The sequence below is a fragment of the Lepus europaeus genome, chromosome 10 (genome assembly GCF_033115175.1).
Source record: "Lepus europaeus isolate LE1 chromosome 10, mLepTim1.pri, whole genome shotgun sequence".
In the NCBI taxonomy this organism is placed as follows: domain Eukaryota; kingdom Metazoa; phylum Chordata; class Mammalia; order Lagomorpha; family Leporidae; genus Lepus; species Lepus europaeus.
Genome location: NC_084836.1, coordinates 2660004 through 2678208, shown reverse-complemented (window position 1 = coordinate 2678208; position 18205 = coordinate 2660004). Strand labels below are relative to the sequence as shown.

Sequence of the window (18205 nt, the reverse complement as noted above, 5' to 3'; positions counted from 1 at the left end):
CCAGACCTGCCTCCTGCCCCCGAGCCGACCCCCCAGCTGGGGCACCCCCAGACCTGCCTCCTGCCCCCGAGGCGACCCCCCAGCTGGGGCACCCCCAGACCTGCCTCCTGCCCCCGAGGCGACCCTCCGGCTGGGGCACCCCAGACCTGCCTCCTGCCCCCAAGGCGACCCCCCAGCCGGGGCACCCCAGACCTGCCTCCTGCCCCCGAGCCGACCCCCAAGCCGGGGCACCCCCAGACCTGCCTCCTGCCCCTGAGCCGACCCCCCAGCTGGGGCACCCCCAGACCTGCCTCCTGCCCCCGAGGTGACCCTCCGGCTGGGGCACCCCAGACCTGCCTCCTGCCCCCAAGGCGACCCCCCCCAGCCGGGGCACCCCAGACCTGCCTCCTGCCCCCGAGCCGACCCCCAAGCCGGGGCACCCCCAGACCTGCCTCCTGCCCCCGAGCCGACCCCCCAGCTGGGGCACCCCCAGACCTGCCTCCTGCCCCCGAGGTGACCCTCCGGCTGGGGCACCCCAGACCTGCCTCCTGCCCCCAAGGCGACCCCCCCAGCCGGGGCACCCCAGACCTGCCTCCTGCCCCCGAGCCGACCCCCCAGCTGGGGACACCCCCAGACCTGCCTCCTGCCCCCAAGGCGACCCCCGGCCGGGGCACCCCAGACCTGCCTCCTGCCCCCGAGCCGACCCCCAAGCCGGGGCACCCCCAGACCTGCCTCCTGCCCCCGAGCCCGACCCCCCAGCTGGGGCACCCCCAGACCTGCCTCCTGCCCCCGAGGTGACCCTCCGGCTGGGGCACCCCAGACCTGCCTCCTGCCCCCAAGGCGACCCCCCAGCCGGGGCACCCCAGACCTGCCTCCTGCCCCCGAGCCGACCCCCCAGCCGGGGCACCCCCCAGACCTGCCTCCTGCCCCCGAGCCGACCCCCCAGCCGGGGCACCCCCAGACCTGCCTCCTGCCCCTCTGAGTCGGGCCCCCCAGCCCTGGCACCCACCGTCCTGCTCTCTGCCCCCTCCACAAACATTTTTGTGAGCAGCGTATTCCACCAAGCACGAGGCTCACTCGGGCGGTGGCAGGTGCCAGGACTCCCGGTTGACTTGGGCTGACCGACACCGCCCTGCACGACCCCCTCCTCGCTCGGGCTGACCGACACTGCCCCGCACGACCCCTCCTCGCTCGGGCTGACCGACACCGCCCCGCACGACCCCTCCTCGCTTGGGCTGACCGACACCACCCTGCATGACCCCTCCTCGCTCGGGCTGACCGACACCGCCCCGCACGACCCCTCCTCGCTCGGGCTGACCGACACCGCCCCGCACGACCCCTCCTCGCTCGGGCTGACCGACACCGCCCCGCACGACCCCTCCTCGCTCGGGCTGACCGACACCGCCCTGCATGACCCCTCCTCGCTCGGGCTGACCGACACCGCCCCGCACGACCCCTCCTCGCTCGGGCTGACCGACACCGCCCCCCGCACGACCCCTCCTCGCTCGGGCTGACCGACACCGCCCCGCACGACCCCCTCCTCGCTCGGGCTGACCGACACCGCCCCGCACGACCCCTCCTCGCTCGGGCTGACCGACACCGCCCCGCACGACCCCTCCTCGCTCGGGCTGACCGACACCCGCCCCGCACGACCCCTCCTCGCTCGGGCTGACCGACACCCGCCCTGCACGACCCCTCCTCGCTCGGGCTGACCGACACCGCCCTGCACGACCCCTCCTCGCTCGGGCTGACCGACACCGCCCCGCACGACCCCTCCTCGCTCGGGCTGACCGACACCGCCCCACAGAACGGGCCCCCGCTGTGCTTGGCCACTTGTCCCAGCGTCTGTTGCTGCCCTGCTTCGGCCGCGGCGAACAGCACGGCTCTGACACGGGTGCCCCTTACTGCGCACCCTGGAGCAGGGCTGTGGTGTCCCAGGGGGGTCCTGCTTTCATCTTCCGATCGTTTCCCGGTCAGCCTTCAAGTGCTGTGACTCCCCAGGCCCTCCCAACACGGCTGCTTCTGTTTGGGACTGCATCACAGCCGTCCTGAAGGGTGAGACGGGCCTCACGGGGTTCTGATCCACGTCCACCAAGGATGGTGATGCTCAGCATCGCACCATGTGCTACTATTTGGGGAAGCGTCTGTTCCAGTCCCTTTGCTCATTTAAAAATATATATATTTTATTTGAAAGGCAAAGGGAGAGAGAGAGATCTTCCATCCACTTGTTCACTCCCAGCAACAGCCAGGCCTGGGCCAGATTAAAGCCAGGAGCTTCATCCAGATCTCCCACGTGGGTGCAGGGGCCCACGCATCTTCTGCTGCTTTCCCAGGTGCATTAACAGGGAGCTGGATGGGAAGTGGAGCAGCCGGGACTCGAACCAGCGCCCAGATGGGATGCTGGAGGCACAGACAGAGGCTTAACCTACTGTGCCACAGCGCTGGGCCCTGCCCATTTTTTAATCAGGCTGTTTGTTCTCCTGTTGTTGAGTGTAGGAATTATGTGTCTATTCTGGATACTAAGCCTTTGCAAGACACACACTGTTTTAAAAAGACAATTTCCTAGCATTTACCATGAACATGGCAAACAGTCTCCCAGTCACGGTCATGCCCCCAGGCTGCGTTTCTGCCTCTCCCAGCCTTAACCTGCAGAAAGATGGGACTGGGGAGGAGGGGTCCTGGGAGGAGACCACGCCCCCTGAGGCCCAGGGCGGGCAGGACTTGACCAGCATCAGTCAGCATTGGACAGCATGGGGGCACAACCCAGGCCTGGCCTCACATGCGGAGAAAATCTCCCGCTCCCTCCAGTGCGGGAGGGCTCTCCCCCGTGAGCCAGGTGGACCTGCCCAGCATCCAGCCCGTGCAGGGCAGCCGCTGGGATCCGGGAGCTCGCCACCTCCAACACGGCCAGAGCTGCAGGGCCCTGACCCTCGCTCTGCGGAATGGTCCCGCTCAACAGCCAGCTACTGGCAAGGCAACACTGCCAGCTCCTTATCTCCAAACGCCGACACGCCCAACACAGCTTACCTCAACCGAGTGTCACTTAGATTAGATATGAAAAAGCAATCCTCAGACTATTGAAAAAAAAAAAAAAAAAAAAACCTCACAGAAGCAGGAGTAGAATAGACAGAAAGGAGCTGGTGCTGTGGCGTGGCAGGCAGAGCTGCCACCTGCAGTGCCCACGTCCCATTCAGGCGCTGGTTCGCGTCCCAGCTGCCCCACTTTCGATCCAGCTCTCTGCTGTGGCCTGGGAGGGCAGCAGAGGATGGCCCAAGCCCTTGGGCCCCAGCACCTGTGTGGGAGACTCAGCGAGGGGGCCCCTGGTTTCTCGGTTTGGATCGGCTTAGCTCTGGCCGTTGTGGCCATCTGGGGAGTGGACCAGCAGGAGAAAGACCTCTCTCACTCTCTGTGCCTCTGCCCTTTCAAGTAAATAAATAAATCTTAAAGAATAAAAAAAGGAGATGCATGGATGAACAGATGGATGGGTGGGTGGGTGCGTGCATAGATGGGTGCATTGATGGATGGGTGGGTGGGTGAATGAGCAGATGGGTGGCTGGGTAGATGGGTGGATGGATAGGTGGGCAGTCCGTGCAGCACTTAGACTACTGAGACCCTGGTCTGGGCCTGGCTCTGCCCCTTGAGCCCTCCAGGCCTCAGTTTCTCTGCCTATAAAATGTGAGGTGACACAGGCAACCTCTGCAGGTGCTGAGACAGCGGGCAGCACACTAAGACAGTGGGGCAGTGTCCCCACCACGGGCCACCTTCTGATGCACCACCCAGCCCCGAGGCCGGCCCCCGCCATGGCAGCCCTGCCAGAACCACTGGCCACTGACCCAACAGAGGCCACAGGCGAGGGAAGCAGGGGACAGAGGGCAGGACAGGTCCCCACAGGACAGCAGGGTTGGCAGGCGGGGGTCTCTGCCATGGGATGCAGTGAGTCCTCGGGACAAAGAGTGGACAGAGCAGGGGGCAGCAGCCTGGCAAGGCCTCCCCGGGGTCCAGGGCTGTGGCCGGGGTGGTCACCACAGAGGGGCCTGCACATCTCCCAGTGCCCTAGAGCTGGCCCAGGGACGAGAGGGGCCATGACCACGCCTGTGAGCTCAGGGCTGGCACAACTCTCCTTTCTGCCAGCCCCAGGGTGGCCCTGGCTCTGAGGGACCCACGACGCGGCCCGGCAGGAACGAAGATTCAGCCTGCAAGGTTCTGGAAAATGCCACCCCTCTCACCAGAGCCAGGACCCCAGCCACGCAGGGGGACTGAAAGAGGCCGCTGGGTATCCCCGGCTCCTCCACCGGCTCCCCTGGCTCCCCAAGTGGAGGCAGCAGGTCCTTAGCCTTAGCTTGCAGCCCCATCCCCTTCTTCCCTGGGGGCACCCCTAAGGCTCGTTCCAGGCATCATCCACAAAGACCTGCCAAGCACCTACTGTGCACCGCGTCCCAGGCCCCTGGGAAAGCGGAGAGAGGCCCTTGTCCTCCACGCGAGCAGCCACTGACACGGGGTGGCCTCTCTGACCCTCCCACGTCGTCTCCCAAAACCAACACCCCGAGAGCGGCAGGAGGCCCCGAGAGTGCTGCAGCAGCAGAGGCCACGTGCGCCCACTCTCAGGGACCCCCCGGGGCAGCCCCATGCACCTGTGCCTTCAGGTTGCAGGACGAGGAGAAAACACTTGGAAAACCACTTCCCCCAAGGCTGCAAACAGCAAACCCTATGCCAAACTCACACGTATGTTCCACATGCTGCGCCCCACATGATAAAATCTACTTGTGTTTGAATTTGAGTGCTGGCAGGGCCGTGGCACCAGGCCACACGCCCCACCCCGGGCACCGAGGTTGCTGCCAGGGCCCGGCCCCACCCCCACCCACCCCGTTCCCCAAGGCTTCTGCCACCTGGTTTCAAAATGGACGCCACCAGCACGAACCCCACGGACTCTCCCAGGGTGCCACCGGGGCCGGACTTTATTCAGCATCACCGACAACAGCAGCCCCTCCCCCCCCACTGGCTCCCACCGAGGGGCTCAGGGACTTCCCCAGGGTCTCACCTGCCTCTTACTCTACCTGAACTTTTAAAAAAACATTTATTTATTTATTTATTTATGTATTTATGTATGTAGATGAAAGGCAGAGTTACAGAGAGGCAGAGGCAGAGAGAGAGAGAGAGAGAGGTCTTCCATCCGCTGGTTCACTCCCCAGATGGCCTCAATGGCCGGAGCTGTGCCCACCCGAAGCCAGGAGCCAGGAGCTTCTTCCGGGTCTCCCACGTGGGTGCAGGGGCCCAAGGACTTGGGCCATCCTCCACTGCTTTCCCGGCATAGCAGAGAGCTGGATGGGAAGTGGAGCAGCCGGGACACAAGCGCCCATGTGGGATGCCAGCACTGCAAGTGGCGGCTTTACTCGTTACACCACAGCGCTGGTCCCTGTACCTCGAGTCTCCCGTCATCCTAGCTGGAAGGTGGAGTAGACAGAGGCCTGGCACCATCAGGTGGGCACCCTGCCTGCGGCCCCCTCCCAGCTCGCCCACCCCCCACCTCCCAGCCGGATCACTTGAAGACAAGTCAAAGCTATCACAAGCAGCCCTGTCCACACAGAGCCTGGCCACAGCAGGCCTCCCACCGACACCGAGAACACTGCCCTGTCCTCTCTGATGCCCCCAAAGGTGCCAGTGCTTCGCAGATGAACCCCTGCTCAGGCACTGGGGTCACAGGACAGCCGTGGGCATTCACCTGGTGACCACTGGCCCTCAGCTTGGCCTTGGGGCACCACGGGCTCCCTCGTCCCCGAGGCCAGCCACCTTCCCTCTGAGCCTTGGCCCCATCTACTTTCCCCCAGTGACCACGTCCCCGCTCTGCAGAGGGCTGGGAGCCCCCTCCACTCCAGCTCTCACAGAAGCACAAGGCCCTGCCACAGCTAACTCAAGTCACACCTCCACCCTCTGGCTCCTGATGGCAGACCCCTGCGGGCCCCGCCCCCGCTGCCAGACCCCCAGGCCTCCTTCCCACTGTAGCTACACGGCAGCGCCCTCACCATCTGACAGGCCACTCGGGCCTCAGCGTCCCAGGGCCTGGCTGGGGGCCCAGGCCTACGGCCCACGTCCCCTGCAGCGGCGCCCAAGTCCAAGCCAACAGCCGCAGGCCATGAACATCCTCTCGCCGGCCACCGCCGTGCTGTGCTGGCCACCTGCAGCCGTGGCCCTAGCCGGTCTCCCTTGTCCAGACCTGCACGTCCCCTCATCTTCATGGGCATTGCAAAGGTGTCCCAGCCACATGGGGTCCAAAAGTGGCCAGGGCCACTCACCCTGCAAGGACCCTCGGCTCAGCGAATGCACCCCCCCCCGCCCCGTCACCATCCCAGAGCCAGAATTTTCCGGAAAGCAGAGGCTGGGAGAAAACAGCTCAGGAGCTGCCCTCCTGGGCTCCAATCCCACTGCTGCCGCCACAAGCGGGTGGCCTGGGTGTGCTGCTCCTGGCCTGCGTGTCTCTGAGATGGAAGTGACAAAGACCCCTTCCATGTCACAAGGTGGCGGCAGGAAAACCAAACCTGCTCAGACACGCAGTGCCCGGGCAGAGCTCCCGGAGCACAGTGCCCCAGCCATCGCCTTCCCATCTGACCCCCATCCTGGAAATCCCTCCGCCTGGACCCCCGTGACGGCTTCCACCTGGCCTCCATTCTCACTGCCCACAGCCACCTGCCCATCAGCAGCAGACCCGCGGGCCTGGCATGAGCCCCCCCCCCAACCCAGCCTGCTCACCCCTCTGTAGCCGGCCCTCACCAGACTCGGGGATCCCACCGGGCAGGAGCTCCCCACCCTGACACGCCTCTCCCCGGCCACCCTCCAGGTCAGGGGCCGTGCTGGCCCTCCAGGGCCTTGCACACAGTAGGTGCTTAATAACAGAACAGTGTTTTTGAAGAGTTAGCAGAGCCCCCAGGATGGTTAAGGAGTCGCCGGAAGTGCCTGACTGTGCCGGGACGCTTCGTATCACCGGAAATCCAGCTCAACCCCTGGAGTGATGTGAGGTCTGCTGCTCCTTTGCTACACTGTGAGTGCCACAGAAAACGCGAAACCCGCACCCTCATGACGCCTGGTACGACAGCCAGCTCCCTACCCCTCTGTCTGGAATCTTCGCTTTCAAAGTCACTGAGATAGCCTGTGTGTAACTTCATCCAGCCCGCCGACTCCACACCGTCCACCCCCCACCAAGGCACACGGACAGCGGTTGCTCAATCGTGTTGTTTCAGAGCCGCAGACGCGTCCCAGTGACTCACCGGGCAAGGCTCCTTTCCCACATCCTCAGGTCCGCCCCACACAGCAGAGAGGCAGGGATGTCACTTCTGCACGGTCGGCTGAGTTCTGGGACGCACGGCTTACTGCGCTACACCCACAGGCACACAGGTGTTCAAGGCGGGTTTAAAATGTCAGTGTTGGAGCCGGCACGGTGGTGCAGCAGGCTGAGCTGCCGCCTGTGACGCCAGCATCCCATGTGAGCACCAGTGCCAGTCCCGGCTGCTCCACTTCCGATCCAGCTCCCTGCTACTTGCCTGAGAAAATCCCTGCACCCACGTGGGAGACCCAAACCCAGCTTCGGCCTGGCCCAGCCCCAGCTGCTGCAGCCATTTGGGGATGGAAAATCACTCTCTCTTGTCTCTCCCTCTACCTTTGTAACTCTACCTCTCAAATAAATAAATCTTTAGAACACCATAGTTTCCCATGGGGTTATTAGCCACACTGCACAGGAAAACACAAGCACCATGTCCCTTATCTCACGCGAAAGCCATCACCTACGAAAACAGCGTCTTAGATCATTTCACTATATGCAGACTTCAAAGTTTTTCAAGTTGCGTTCTGTCCTTGGAAGGCTGCCTGATCCCATCAGGATCCACTCACAGTCAGAAACCCTGGGCCAGGCTCAGGGCGGCCCCTCCGCCCCTCCCACCTCGACCCCGGGCCCCGCCCCTAGGTGAGCAGCCCCTGGAGGCGCCTCTCCTACAGGCTCCCACAAAACCTAATTGCCTGCTGGGCTCGGGACAGCAGCTCCAGGGGCAATAGAGCATCAAAGACTCTAGGGTACGGCAATAAATCCTGCGAGGAGGCCAGTAACAACCCATAGAAGCAGGGACTGAGTCTGAAACAAGAGCTCCCCGTATTGTTCCTGAACAAAACGCCAGGAGCGCCTCTCCGGAATTGAGGGCTGACCTTTTTGCTCTGTGCTGTTGGGAGCTGCACGCCTTCGTGGGCTGCTGCCCCGTGCACGCCGAGGTCTGGGGGCTTTTGCAACACCCCGACTTGCCCGCTGGGAAGCAGGGCACCCATCCGGCACCGGAATAATTTAGTGCAGCAAGAAATTCCCCCCAAAATTTCTCCTTAGGGAGGAGAAGCCGTGTAAGGGGCGGGCTAGTTTTGTCCCTGTCCTGGTGTGACCCCTGGTGCCCCTGCTCTCTGGCCGTGTGATGCTGAACAATTCACTAGGTTTTCTCATCTGCAGATGGACCTCACAGGGGGCCGGCACTGTGGTGTGGTGGGTAAAGCCCCACCTGCAGTGCCAGCATCCCATAGGGGCGCCGGTTCAAGTCCTGGCTGCTCCTCTACTGATCCAGCTCCCTGCTATGGTCTGGGAAAGCAGTGGAAGATGGCCCAAGTCCTCGGGCCCTCCACCCTCATGGGAAACCCGGAAGAAGCTCCAGGCTCCTGGCTTCAGATTGGCACAGCTCGGGCCATTGCAGCCATTTGGGGAGTGAACCAGCAGATGGAAGACCCCTCTCTCTCTCTTTATGTCTCTGCCTCTCTGTAACTCAGGCTTTCAAATAAATAAACAAACCTAAAAAAAAAAAAAAAAAAAAAAAAGGAAGAAATGACGGGGGTAGAGGGCAACAGCCTCGAAAACTGCGTGATCATCAGAACCCCGCCAACCGTAGTCACAGCCTCTGGGGTTCTGCACGCAGCCCCAGCCGCCTGGCTTGGGTGGGGGTGGGGGTGGGGGCGGGGAGCGTCGGCAAAAGATGCCCAGCCCAGCCGAGGCAAAACGCACCACTTGCGTAGCAGCGCCCTCAGCAAGCAAGCTCCTCTATCGCTCCCACACATGGCTGTGGGGGTGATGTAGGGGCCACACCAGAGGTGGCAGACACATGTCCCCAGCAGGGACTTGACCCCACAAATGCACTCTGGCCCTGGTAAAATCAAAACCCTACCATCTCACCAAGTAACTTGTATCAGAAAAATTTCCCAGTCTGCTTTATTACAGCAGAGAGAGACGTGTCCATACCCAATCTTACAACCCCCCAACCCCAACAGAGACTAAGCAGCCAACACTCACTGGCATGGCTTCGAAACCCAGCCTAAGAGCTCCAGACACAACACAGCAAACAGCTGGAACTGGCCCCAGCTGCAGAGACAAATCAGGAAATTAACTTTGTAATTCTCCCAGGTCCCTACCGCAACACTGTGCCCCACTAACAGTGTTTCTTCAACTCCGGGAAACGCTGTGCCCCACTAACTTAGTGTTTCTTCAACTCCGGGAATCGCTGTGCCCCACTAAGTGCTTCTTCAACTCCGGGAAACGCTGTGCCCCACTAACTTAGTGTTTCTTAACTCCGGGAAACGCTGACTCAAACAGCCCAGAGGCTGAGTCCTCAGTAGGATCCTGACCTCACGAACACCAGGCAGGTCACCAGCTGACAGGTGGGCAGGCAGGCCCTCTCACAGAGCCGGGCTCCCCGCTTTGTCCCCCACCCCTCTGCGAAATCTTTCTCTCTCCTCTGAGTCTCCCAATTCCCTCACCGTCCATCCGCCCCCGGCCCTGGCACCCCAGGCCAGCCAGCGTGGAGGTCCGGCTCTGTGCTGCCAAGCAGGGTCTCCCTCTCCTTTCTCCTGGCCTCTGGCCCCAGAGCGGGCACACAGGGTTCTCACACTGGCTCCACGGCTCACCTGGGCAAGTCTGAAATCACATCTAAATTATAAGGCCGTATCCGGGAGCAGAAGTCAAGATCAAACGAGACTACGCTTTTCAAAAGCTCCCACAAAGGCGAGTGCCCGTAAGCCCGATCCTCATATCTGCAGGAGACAGGGCAGTGAGGCCCGGGGAACTCCGGCCGTATTACAGGGTGACTCAGGAACCCGTCCAGCAGTTCCCAACGGTCCCACCCGGGGACTAATTGGCACATGGAGTGGGCAGTCACTTTTGATCTTCCCAGACAGCCAAGCGCGGCTCGCCGCGTTAAAGACCATCATGCAGCGAACCCATCCACCCAGACAAGCCCCAGGCAGGTTTAACAGCAGGTCTCTGAAGCCCCCAGCCCGCTGACGAAAGCACCAAGGAGCCTTGGCCTTGAACTTGAAGCGGCCCGGGCCTGCTCCCTGCAGAACTGCTGACGGAAGCCCAGCCTCTCCCACTCGCTTGGCCTGGGTGGGGAGCACGCCCCCAGCATCCAACCGGAGGCAGCAAATCCCCAAAGAGCTGCCCGGGCCCTGCCCGAATGCGCCCCGGCACGCCAGGCGGGGCCCTTGGCGGGTGCCTGCGGCTCTCCAGGGCGGCCTGCGGGGAGCCGCTCCTCCCCCACCAACGGTCACTCACCAGACACCGACACTTCCATGAGCGCCTCCAGCGGCCGGTTGTTGTCCAGGTCCCGGCTGAGCTGCAGCTCCCCCGTGGCCGGGTCCAGCAGCAGCAGGTGCAGCTCGTTGCCCTGCAGGAAGGTGTAGTTGAGGCTGTCGGACAGGTCGGGGTCGTGGGCGGGGATACGGCCGATCACGCAGTGGGGAAGCTGTTGGACTTATTGGTGACGTAGTTGTTGAAGAGGATCTGGAAGTCGGGCAGCACGGGCGGGGTTGTCATTCTGGTCCATGAGGCGGACGTGCACCGTGGCCCGGCTCACCAGCGGGGCCGACGTGGCCTGCACCACAAGCACGTACTCCTGCCGCACCTCGAAGTCCAGCTCGGCCAGGGCCCGCAGGTCCCCGCTGAGCAGGTCCAGCTGGAAGACCTCAGGCACATTGCCCTCCACTATCTGATACATGATCTGGGCGTTGGGGCCCTCGTCAGGGTCATGGGCGCGAATCCGCGCCACCACCGACCCCACCGGGCTGTTCTCCTCGACCAACAGCTCCAGCTCGTCCCGCTCAAACACGGGGGGGTTGTCGTTAATGTCCAGGACAGTCACCTGGATCTCCACCGAGGCGCTCAGGGGAGCCGGGCTGCCCCGATCCACGGCCAGGGCCCAGAGGGTGTACACGGCCACATTCTCCCGGTCCAGCCGGCGCTGGGTGCGGATCACGCCGGATGTGGGCTCGATGTAGAAGTCCCCGTCCCCATCGTCCCCGCCCTGGAAGGTGTAGAGCAGGCGGCCGTTGGGGCCGGAGTCCCGGTCCGTGGCGGAGACCTGGAGCACGCTGGTGGACGGGGCGGCGTCCTCGAAGACGGAGCCCTGGTAGAAATCCCGCAGGAAGCGGGGCGCGTTGTCATTGGCATCGAGGATGAGGATCTCCAGGGAGGTGGTGTCGGACTTCTGCGGGATGCCACTGTCGCGGGCTGTGATGGCCAGCGTGTAGGCGGCCTGGTCCTCGTAGTCCAGCTCCGTCATGGTGTAGATGGTGCCCGTGTCCGGGTCGATGCGGAACTGTGGCACCGGGTCCTCCAACACGTAGGTGATGCGCGCGTTCTCGCCTGTGTCCTCGTCCGTGGCGCTGATGGTGGCGATGGAGGTGCCCACCGGCCGGTCCTCGCGGACGTTCACGGTGTAGTGCGAGCTCTGGAAGACGGGCCGGTGGGTGTTGGCGTCGGTGACGTTGATGAAGACCTGCGCCGTGTGGGAGCGCGTGCCGTCCGACGCGGTCACGGCCAGCACATACTGCCGCTCCTGCTTGTAGTCCAGCGGCAGCGCCAGCGTGATGAGGCCGCCCCCGCTCTGGCTGCTGAGCGCGAAGCGGTTACGGGTGTTGCCGCCGGTGAGCTGGTAGGTGATGACGCTGTTGGCGTCGCGGTCGTGGGCGCGCAGGGTCAGCACGCTGCTCCCCACGGCCGCGTCCTCATTCAGGCGCAGCTCGTACACGGGCTGCGTGAACATGGGGTCGTTGTCATTCACGTCCAGCACCGTGATGGACACGCTGGCCGAGGAGCTCATGGCCGGGGAGCCGTGGTCCACGGCCTCCACCCCGAAGCTGTAGTGCTCCACCTCCTCGCGGTCCAGCTCGGCGCACACGGTGACCCACCCCGAGCTGTTGTGCACCTGGAAGGGGAAGGGCTCCGGCCCGGCCCCGGCGGCGGCGGTGTCCACCAGGCGGTAGCGCAGGCGGGCGTTCTCCCCGGCGTCTGCATCCACGGCCTGGATGTGCAGCACGGAGTAGCCGACCGGCACATTCTCCAGCACCGCCGCCTGGAAGGGGCTGCTCACGAAGATGGGGGCGTTGTCGTTGACGTCCAGCACCTGCACAGAGACCAGCCCCGAGGAGTTGATGAGCGGGGGGGCGGCCCCCGTCCTGCGCCTTCACGCGCAGCGTGTACTCCCGGATGGCCTCGAAGTCCAGCGGGTTGATGACATCCAGGCTCCCGCTGAGCGAGTGCAGGTAGAACTGGCCTTTGAGGTTGCCGCTGACGATGCTGTAGTGGATGGCCGCGTTCTGGCCCTGGTCGCGGTCGGTGGCCTGCACCCGCAGCACGGCCGTGTTCACAGCCACGTCCTCGGGCACCTGCACCACGTAGCGCTTCTCGCTGAACTGCGGGTAGTTATCGTTCTCGTCCTCCACGGTGATGTGCACGGTGGCCGTGGCGCTGAGCGGGCCCGGGTTGCGGCCCTGGTCGTTGGCTTCCACCAGCAGCTCGTACTCGGCCGCCTCCTCGCGATCCACGGCGGCCCGCGTGCGCACCACGCCCGAGCGCGCGTCGATCTCGAAGACGCCGCGCGCGCCCTGCAGCAGGCGGTAGCGCATGTTGGCGTTGGAGGGCGCGTCGCCGTCGGTGGCGCGGATGGTCAGCACCTCGTAGCCCACCTCGAGGTTCTCGCGCAGGCGCTCGCGGTACTCGGCCTGCTCGAAGACCGGGCTGTGGTCATTGGTGTCGCTGACCGTGACGGTGAGGTAGGTGGCGGCCGAGCGCCGCGGCGAGCCGTGGTCCACGGCGCTGACCTTGAGCACGTGGGTGTCCTGGGTCTCACGGTCCAGTGCGCGGGCGGTGGTCACAGCCCCAGTGGCCGAGTCAATGAGGAAGTAGCCGATGGAGCGCTCATCGAACAGAGCCTCCATCTGGTAGCTCAGGCGCCCGGCCTCGCCCTCGTCGGGGTCCTGAGCGCGCAGCTCAATCACCGCCGTGCCCGCCGGCTCGTTCTCCGGCACTGACACCTGGTAGCTGGGCAGCGGGAACTGCGGGCTCGCGCTGCCGCCCGCGCCCCGCCGGGCCCGTCGGGAGCCCCCGGTCCCGGCCCGGGCCAGGCTTGGCGACGCCGACGGCGCCCCGCGCGGCCGCCTCCAAGGCCAGCTCCACCACCGGACGGAGCCGGCCGCGCGCCGAAGGGCGCACAGCAGGAGCAGGCGGGCGGAGCCGCCGGGCGGCAGGCAGAGGCGGCGGCGCGGGCACAGGGAGCCGGGGTGCGGCGGGCAGCGGCAGGCGGGGAAGGTGGTCAGGGCCGCGAGTGCCCAGTGAAGCGTGGCCGCGCCGCCGGCGCCCGGGGCCGGGAAGCAGTGAGCCCCGCCGGGGCCCGGCCCCCGAGAGCACGGCCTGAGCGCGCAGCTCTGCGCCCGGGGCCCGACGGCGCCTTAGCCGGGCGCGGCAGCCAGGGCCGAGGGCTCGCGCCCGCAGGCGCAAGTTCAGCACGGCCGGAGCGCCGCGGGCGGCCAGGCGGACCTGCAGCGGCAGCGGGCGCACTCCGAGGCGCGCGCAGCCGCGGGGCCCGGGGCCCGGCCGGCTCCGCCGCCCGACCAGCCGCCCGTCGCGGCTCACGTCCAGCATCTCCTGCAGCTCGCGGGGCGTGCGCGCGGCGTCCAGTGCGTAGGTCCAGCCGGGCCCGAGGGCAAAGGCGCGAGCCCCGCCGGGCACGCGCAGCTCCCAGGCGGCCGCTCGCAGCCCCATTGCCGGCAGGGCGGCGGCGGCGGCCAGGAGCACCAGCAAGGGCAGCACGGGCGGCGGGGACGGCGCCATGGCCGGGAGCCGGAGCCCGAGCCGGGCCCCCGAGCACAATCCATGCACCCGGCGCGCCTCCGCATCCACTCGGCGCGACCGGGGGGCGGCTCCCGCGCGCCCGGCGCCAGGCCCTCGGGGCGGCCCGCGCCCCGCCTCCCCGGGGGCCCTGGCGGGGACACCGGGGGCCGAGCGCCCGGCCTCCCCCGCAGCTTCCACTTCGAGAGCACTTTGCGAAAGTTTGCCAAGTTCGTTTCAAGATGGCTCCTCCGCGCGTCCCGGGAGTGCGCCGCGCATCAACCTGCAGCGGCGGCGGCGGCGGCGGCTCCAGGCGGCTCCAGGTGGCTCCGGCGCGGGCTCGGCGGGGCGGGCGTGGGAAGCGGGGCGGGAGCGGGGCGGGGGCGGGGCGGGGGGCTGCGCTCCCCGAGCCGGCTGGGCCGCTCCGCGCAGCGCGGACCCCCGTGGCCGGCTGCTGCCTGGGCGGTGCGACCGGCTTGCGCCCCCTCCACCCGCGCTCTCCCCGCCCCCGGCTCGGCACCGCCCCGCCCCCGGCCCAGCACTTCATTGTTCGGCCCCGGGGGGAGCCGGCCCGAGGTGCGCGCCGGGTTGATCGCTATGGAAACGCGGGGGCGCGGCCGGGGCGGAGGCTGGGGACCGGGCCCGCTCCCCTGCGGCCTCCCTGGGTGGAGAGGGCCGCGCCAGGAAAGGCGGAGCTGGGGGACCCCCGGTGGCCGCTCCCAGCGGGGCTGCGGCTCCGCGTTCGTCGGGGACTCGGGCTCTGCCGCAGCCTCGACCCCCGCCCCGCAGAGACCGCCGCCTCCCAGCTGCGCGCGCGCGGTGGCTCGGGGCGGGGGCCAGGCAGCCCCCGTAAGAGGCCGGTGGCCGCGGGGGGCGATTTCGCTTTTACTGCCGAACGCCGCTTCGCTCCGACACGCGCGCTCCCCTGGACTTTGAAACCCAGCAGGCCGCCGCCTGCACTCGGTCCCGCTTGGATGAAAGCGGAACTTTTAAATGGAAAGGAAAAGCACCTGGCGGACGTTGGGACTTGGAGGGGGAGCGGCGGGAGCGCGGGGCCCGGGCCGCAGCTGCCACGGCCCGTGCCCTGCGGAGAAGAGCGCGGGGCGGGGGGAGGGGAGGATAGAACCTTTGGGACCGCGAGGCCGGTCCCCGGCTCCGGAAGAGCGCGGCCTGGGCAGGGGGCTTCCGGAGCGAGCTCGCTGTGCCCGTGGGAGCTGCCCAGTCCCTGGGAGCGAGAGCAGGGGCCGCTCCCGCTGGAAGAAGGCGCCTCCGTGGCGGGGAGAGGCTTTTTGACCAAGGAGGGTCGGTCCTAGCCTAGGACAACGAATGGGGCCTGGGGCACAGGAGTTTGGGGACCCTTGGCACTCCACCTGGCCCATCCTGCCCCAAGTCCCTGAGATGGGTGTCTTGTCTTCTACCACTGACTGTGAGACCCGAAGTCAGCCTCGCCTTGGGAACTGCCAGCCCTGGGGGTCCCCACTGGCAGCTCCTGTTGGCAGAAGTGGGTGGAGAGCGCCGGGAGGGGCCAGTCAGCGCCCTAAGGTAACGGGACCCCAGCAGGTGCCCGGAGCCTGCCGCCCCTCCACCCCTCCTGGGGCTTTGCCTGAGGAACTGGATCAGAGGGCGGAGTTGAGGGCGCGGAGGACACCCTGGTGAGGGCTCTGGAACCAGGGAGAACCCCCTTTATTTGCTATAGAGCTTTAAATAGGGTGGGTTGGGCTTAGGTAAACAATGCAAATGCCGGGACTGGGCTCAGGTGTGGGCACGCTCTCCTGGAATAAGACACCTGTGGGCTGCGCGCAAACCAGGTTTCCTGGTCCCGAGGGCGAGCGGGCGGAGCTCAAGGAAGGCTCTCACACAGCCTGTTAGCCAGGGGCCCAGAGACTGGAAGACGATTCTGTGCACATAGGTGCCCCGGGAAGCCCAGCTCCAGCACCCCGCTTAGTGCACACAAGAGCTCCAAGGACGAGGGACACGGGACAGGGATGTTCTCCGGGATCACACATGGAGCTTGGCGTGCCTGCTTCCTGCGCTTCTCCCCACGCGTGCCCACAGCTGCAGAGAACAGGGGCGGAGGCGGACAGCCTGTGGCTCCTGGTGGCCTGCAGGGGCTCCAGCTGCACCAGCAAGCCACTGATCCAGGCCAAGCATTTGCAGAGAGTGGCTCGCAGAGGGGAAGGGACACGGCTGGGGTTCCAGGAGAAGCCGTGGCGTGTGGAGCAGCCCCACCCAAGGGCCATTGCCTGCTTCTCCGGCTCCTGCAGGCCCCTGTCCTGCCGCTGAGCACTGCCCCCTTGGGGCGGCTCCAAGCAGGGGCCTTTCTTCTTTACCCCTAGGTGTCCACCCACTGGTTGGCTCTCAGGGGCCCGTCTTGCAGGGGACACATCATGATCGGGAGGGGTAGCACCACAGGTTAAGCCACTGCTTGTGATGCCAGCATCCTGTTCCCGTCCCAACTCCTCCACTTCCGATCCAGCTCCCTGCTAATGTGCCTGGGAAAGCAGTGGGAGATGGCCAAGTGCTTGGGCCCCTGCACCCATGTGGGAGACCTGGATGGAGTTCCAGGCTCCTGGCTTTGGCCTCGTCCAGCCCTGGCTGTTGTGGCCATTTGGGGAATGAGTCAGTGGATCAAAAATCAATCTCTCCCTCTCTCTCTCTGCCTTTCAAAAAAAAATTCTAAAGAAAATAAGCTAGGGGGTGAGGGGTCCAGCATTGTGGCATAGCTGATAAAGCTGCCACCTGTGATGCCAGCATCCCTTATGGATGGTGTTCATGTCCTGGCAGCTCCACTGCTAATGGCTTCCCTGCTAATGGCCTGGAAAAAGCATCAGAGGATGCCCCAAGTGTCTGAGCCTTTTCCTGCCACCCACGTAGGAGATCCAGATTGGCTCCTGGCTTCAGCCTGGCCTACTGCTGGCCATTGTGACCAGCTGGGGAGTAAACCAGCAGATGGAAGATCTCTCTGTCGGTTTCTTCCTCTCTCTATAGCTCTTAAAAAAAATAAGGAAGCAAATCTTTAAAAAATAAAAATAGATGGGAAGGGGCTTGGAGTACCCCCAGGTCGTTCCTGTGCCCAGCCCCTGAGAACCACTGGCCGAAGCCACCATAGGCGACAGGGTGCGTTCTGGGCCAGGAGTTGCCGTGGCTGACTGCTAGGCTGAGTGGGCTGTAACTGAGGTTTCTGTGTTGCATGTACCCCAAGGTGCTTCACGTGAAGTGTTTTAAAAATAGAAGCAGGGTGTGGGGTCTAAGGCAGGAGCTGAGGATTTCGGGTGCCGCGTGTGTGAGCTCACAAGGCCGTTGCCAGGGACTGGGACTGGCCCCGCGCGAGTCCTGGAGGCTGCTCCCCGGGCAGCGCGTTCCTGAGCCAGTTTTTAAGCAGCAAGAGCTCCAAGAAGCCGCCTCGTCGGCAGAGTCGGCCAAGAGGGGGTCCAGGCCGGGCTTGTCTTTCACCCTCTTTGGAACCTGGGGGGAAACCTGGTGAGCTGAAGTCACTGCCCCCTGCCCCGCCCCACACATGCACGCTTGGTGGGGCTTGATGAATGGAATTGGCAAGGTTAAAGCACAAACCAAATGACGGACCCTCAAATGGATCCATGTCCACAGAGGCCAGGGGATGAAGGAAACCTCCCCAGTAGGGGACCATGCTCTGCACTGGACCTGGGTGGGAGTCTGTGCCCCCAGGCACACCCTGCGATGCCCGCACCTGACCAGCCCGAGCCCCACTGCCGGGATATTGTGGGAGGAGGGGCCTTGGCTCTGGGAAGGTTCTGGAAGGCTCCAGGAAAGTCACCTGGCTCCACTGACCATGCTGTGGGCCCAGGGTGAAGGGCATGGGCCTCCTGTGCATCTCCGTCTCTCTTGGGAGGGAAGATGAGGCACCCCTTCCCCACCACCCTCGCCCCTGCACGCACCCAGCACCTGCAGAGCCAGTCCCACCGGCTCCTGCTCCATCTCTGGGCTGTACTGGCCCCTAGTGGCTGAGCTCTGTCTCTACCCCTGCCAGAGCCCCTCTGCGCTGCCTGCCTCCCTGCCTGCACAGGTGACCCCTAAACACCTTGTAGGGCAGAGGGTGGGCACAGCAGGCAGCCCATGCTGGCTCTGGGCACCTCA

At 65.1% G+C, this 18205-nt stretch overlaps 1 protein-coding gene across 1 annotated transcript in view; it reads right to left on the bottom strand.

Moving 5' to 3' along the window:
- The window catches only part of CELSR1 (cadherin EGF LAG seven-pass G-type receptor 1), a 119671-nt gene extending 105576 nt beyond the window's left edge, over nt 1-14095 (bottom strand). Inside the window, 5 exon segments of the mRNA XM_062202663.1 lie at nt 10541-10720; nt 10723-10792; nt 10794-12428; nt 12430-13675; nt 13713-14095. Coding sequence (XP_062058647.1) covers nt 10541-10720; nt 10723-10792; nt 10794-12428; nt 12430-13675; nt 13713-14095 — 3514 coding nt within the window.
- Between the last annotated feature and the right edge of the window lie 4110 nt (nt 14096-18205).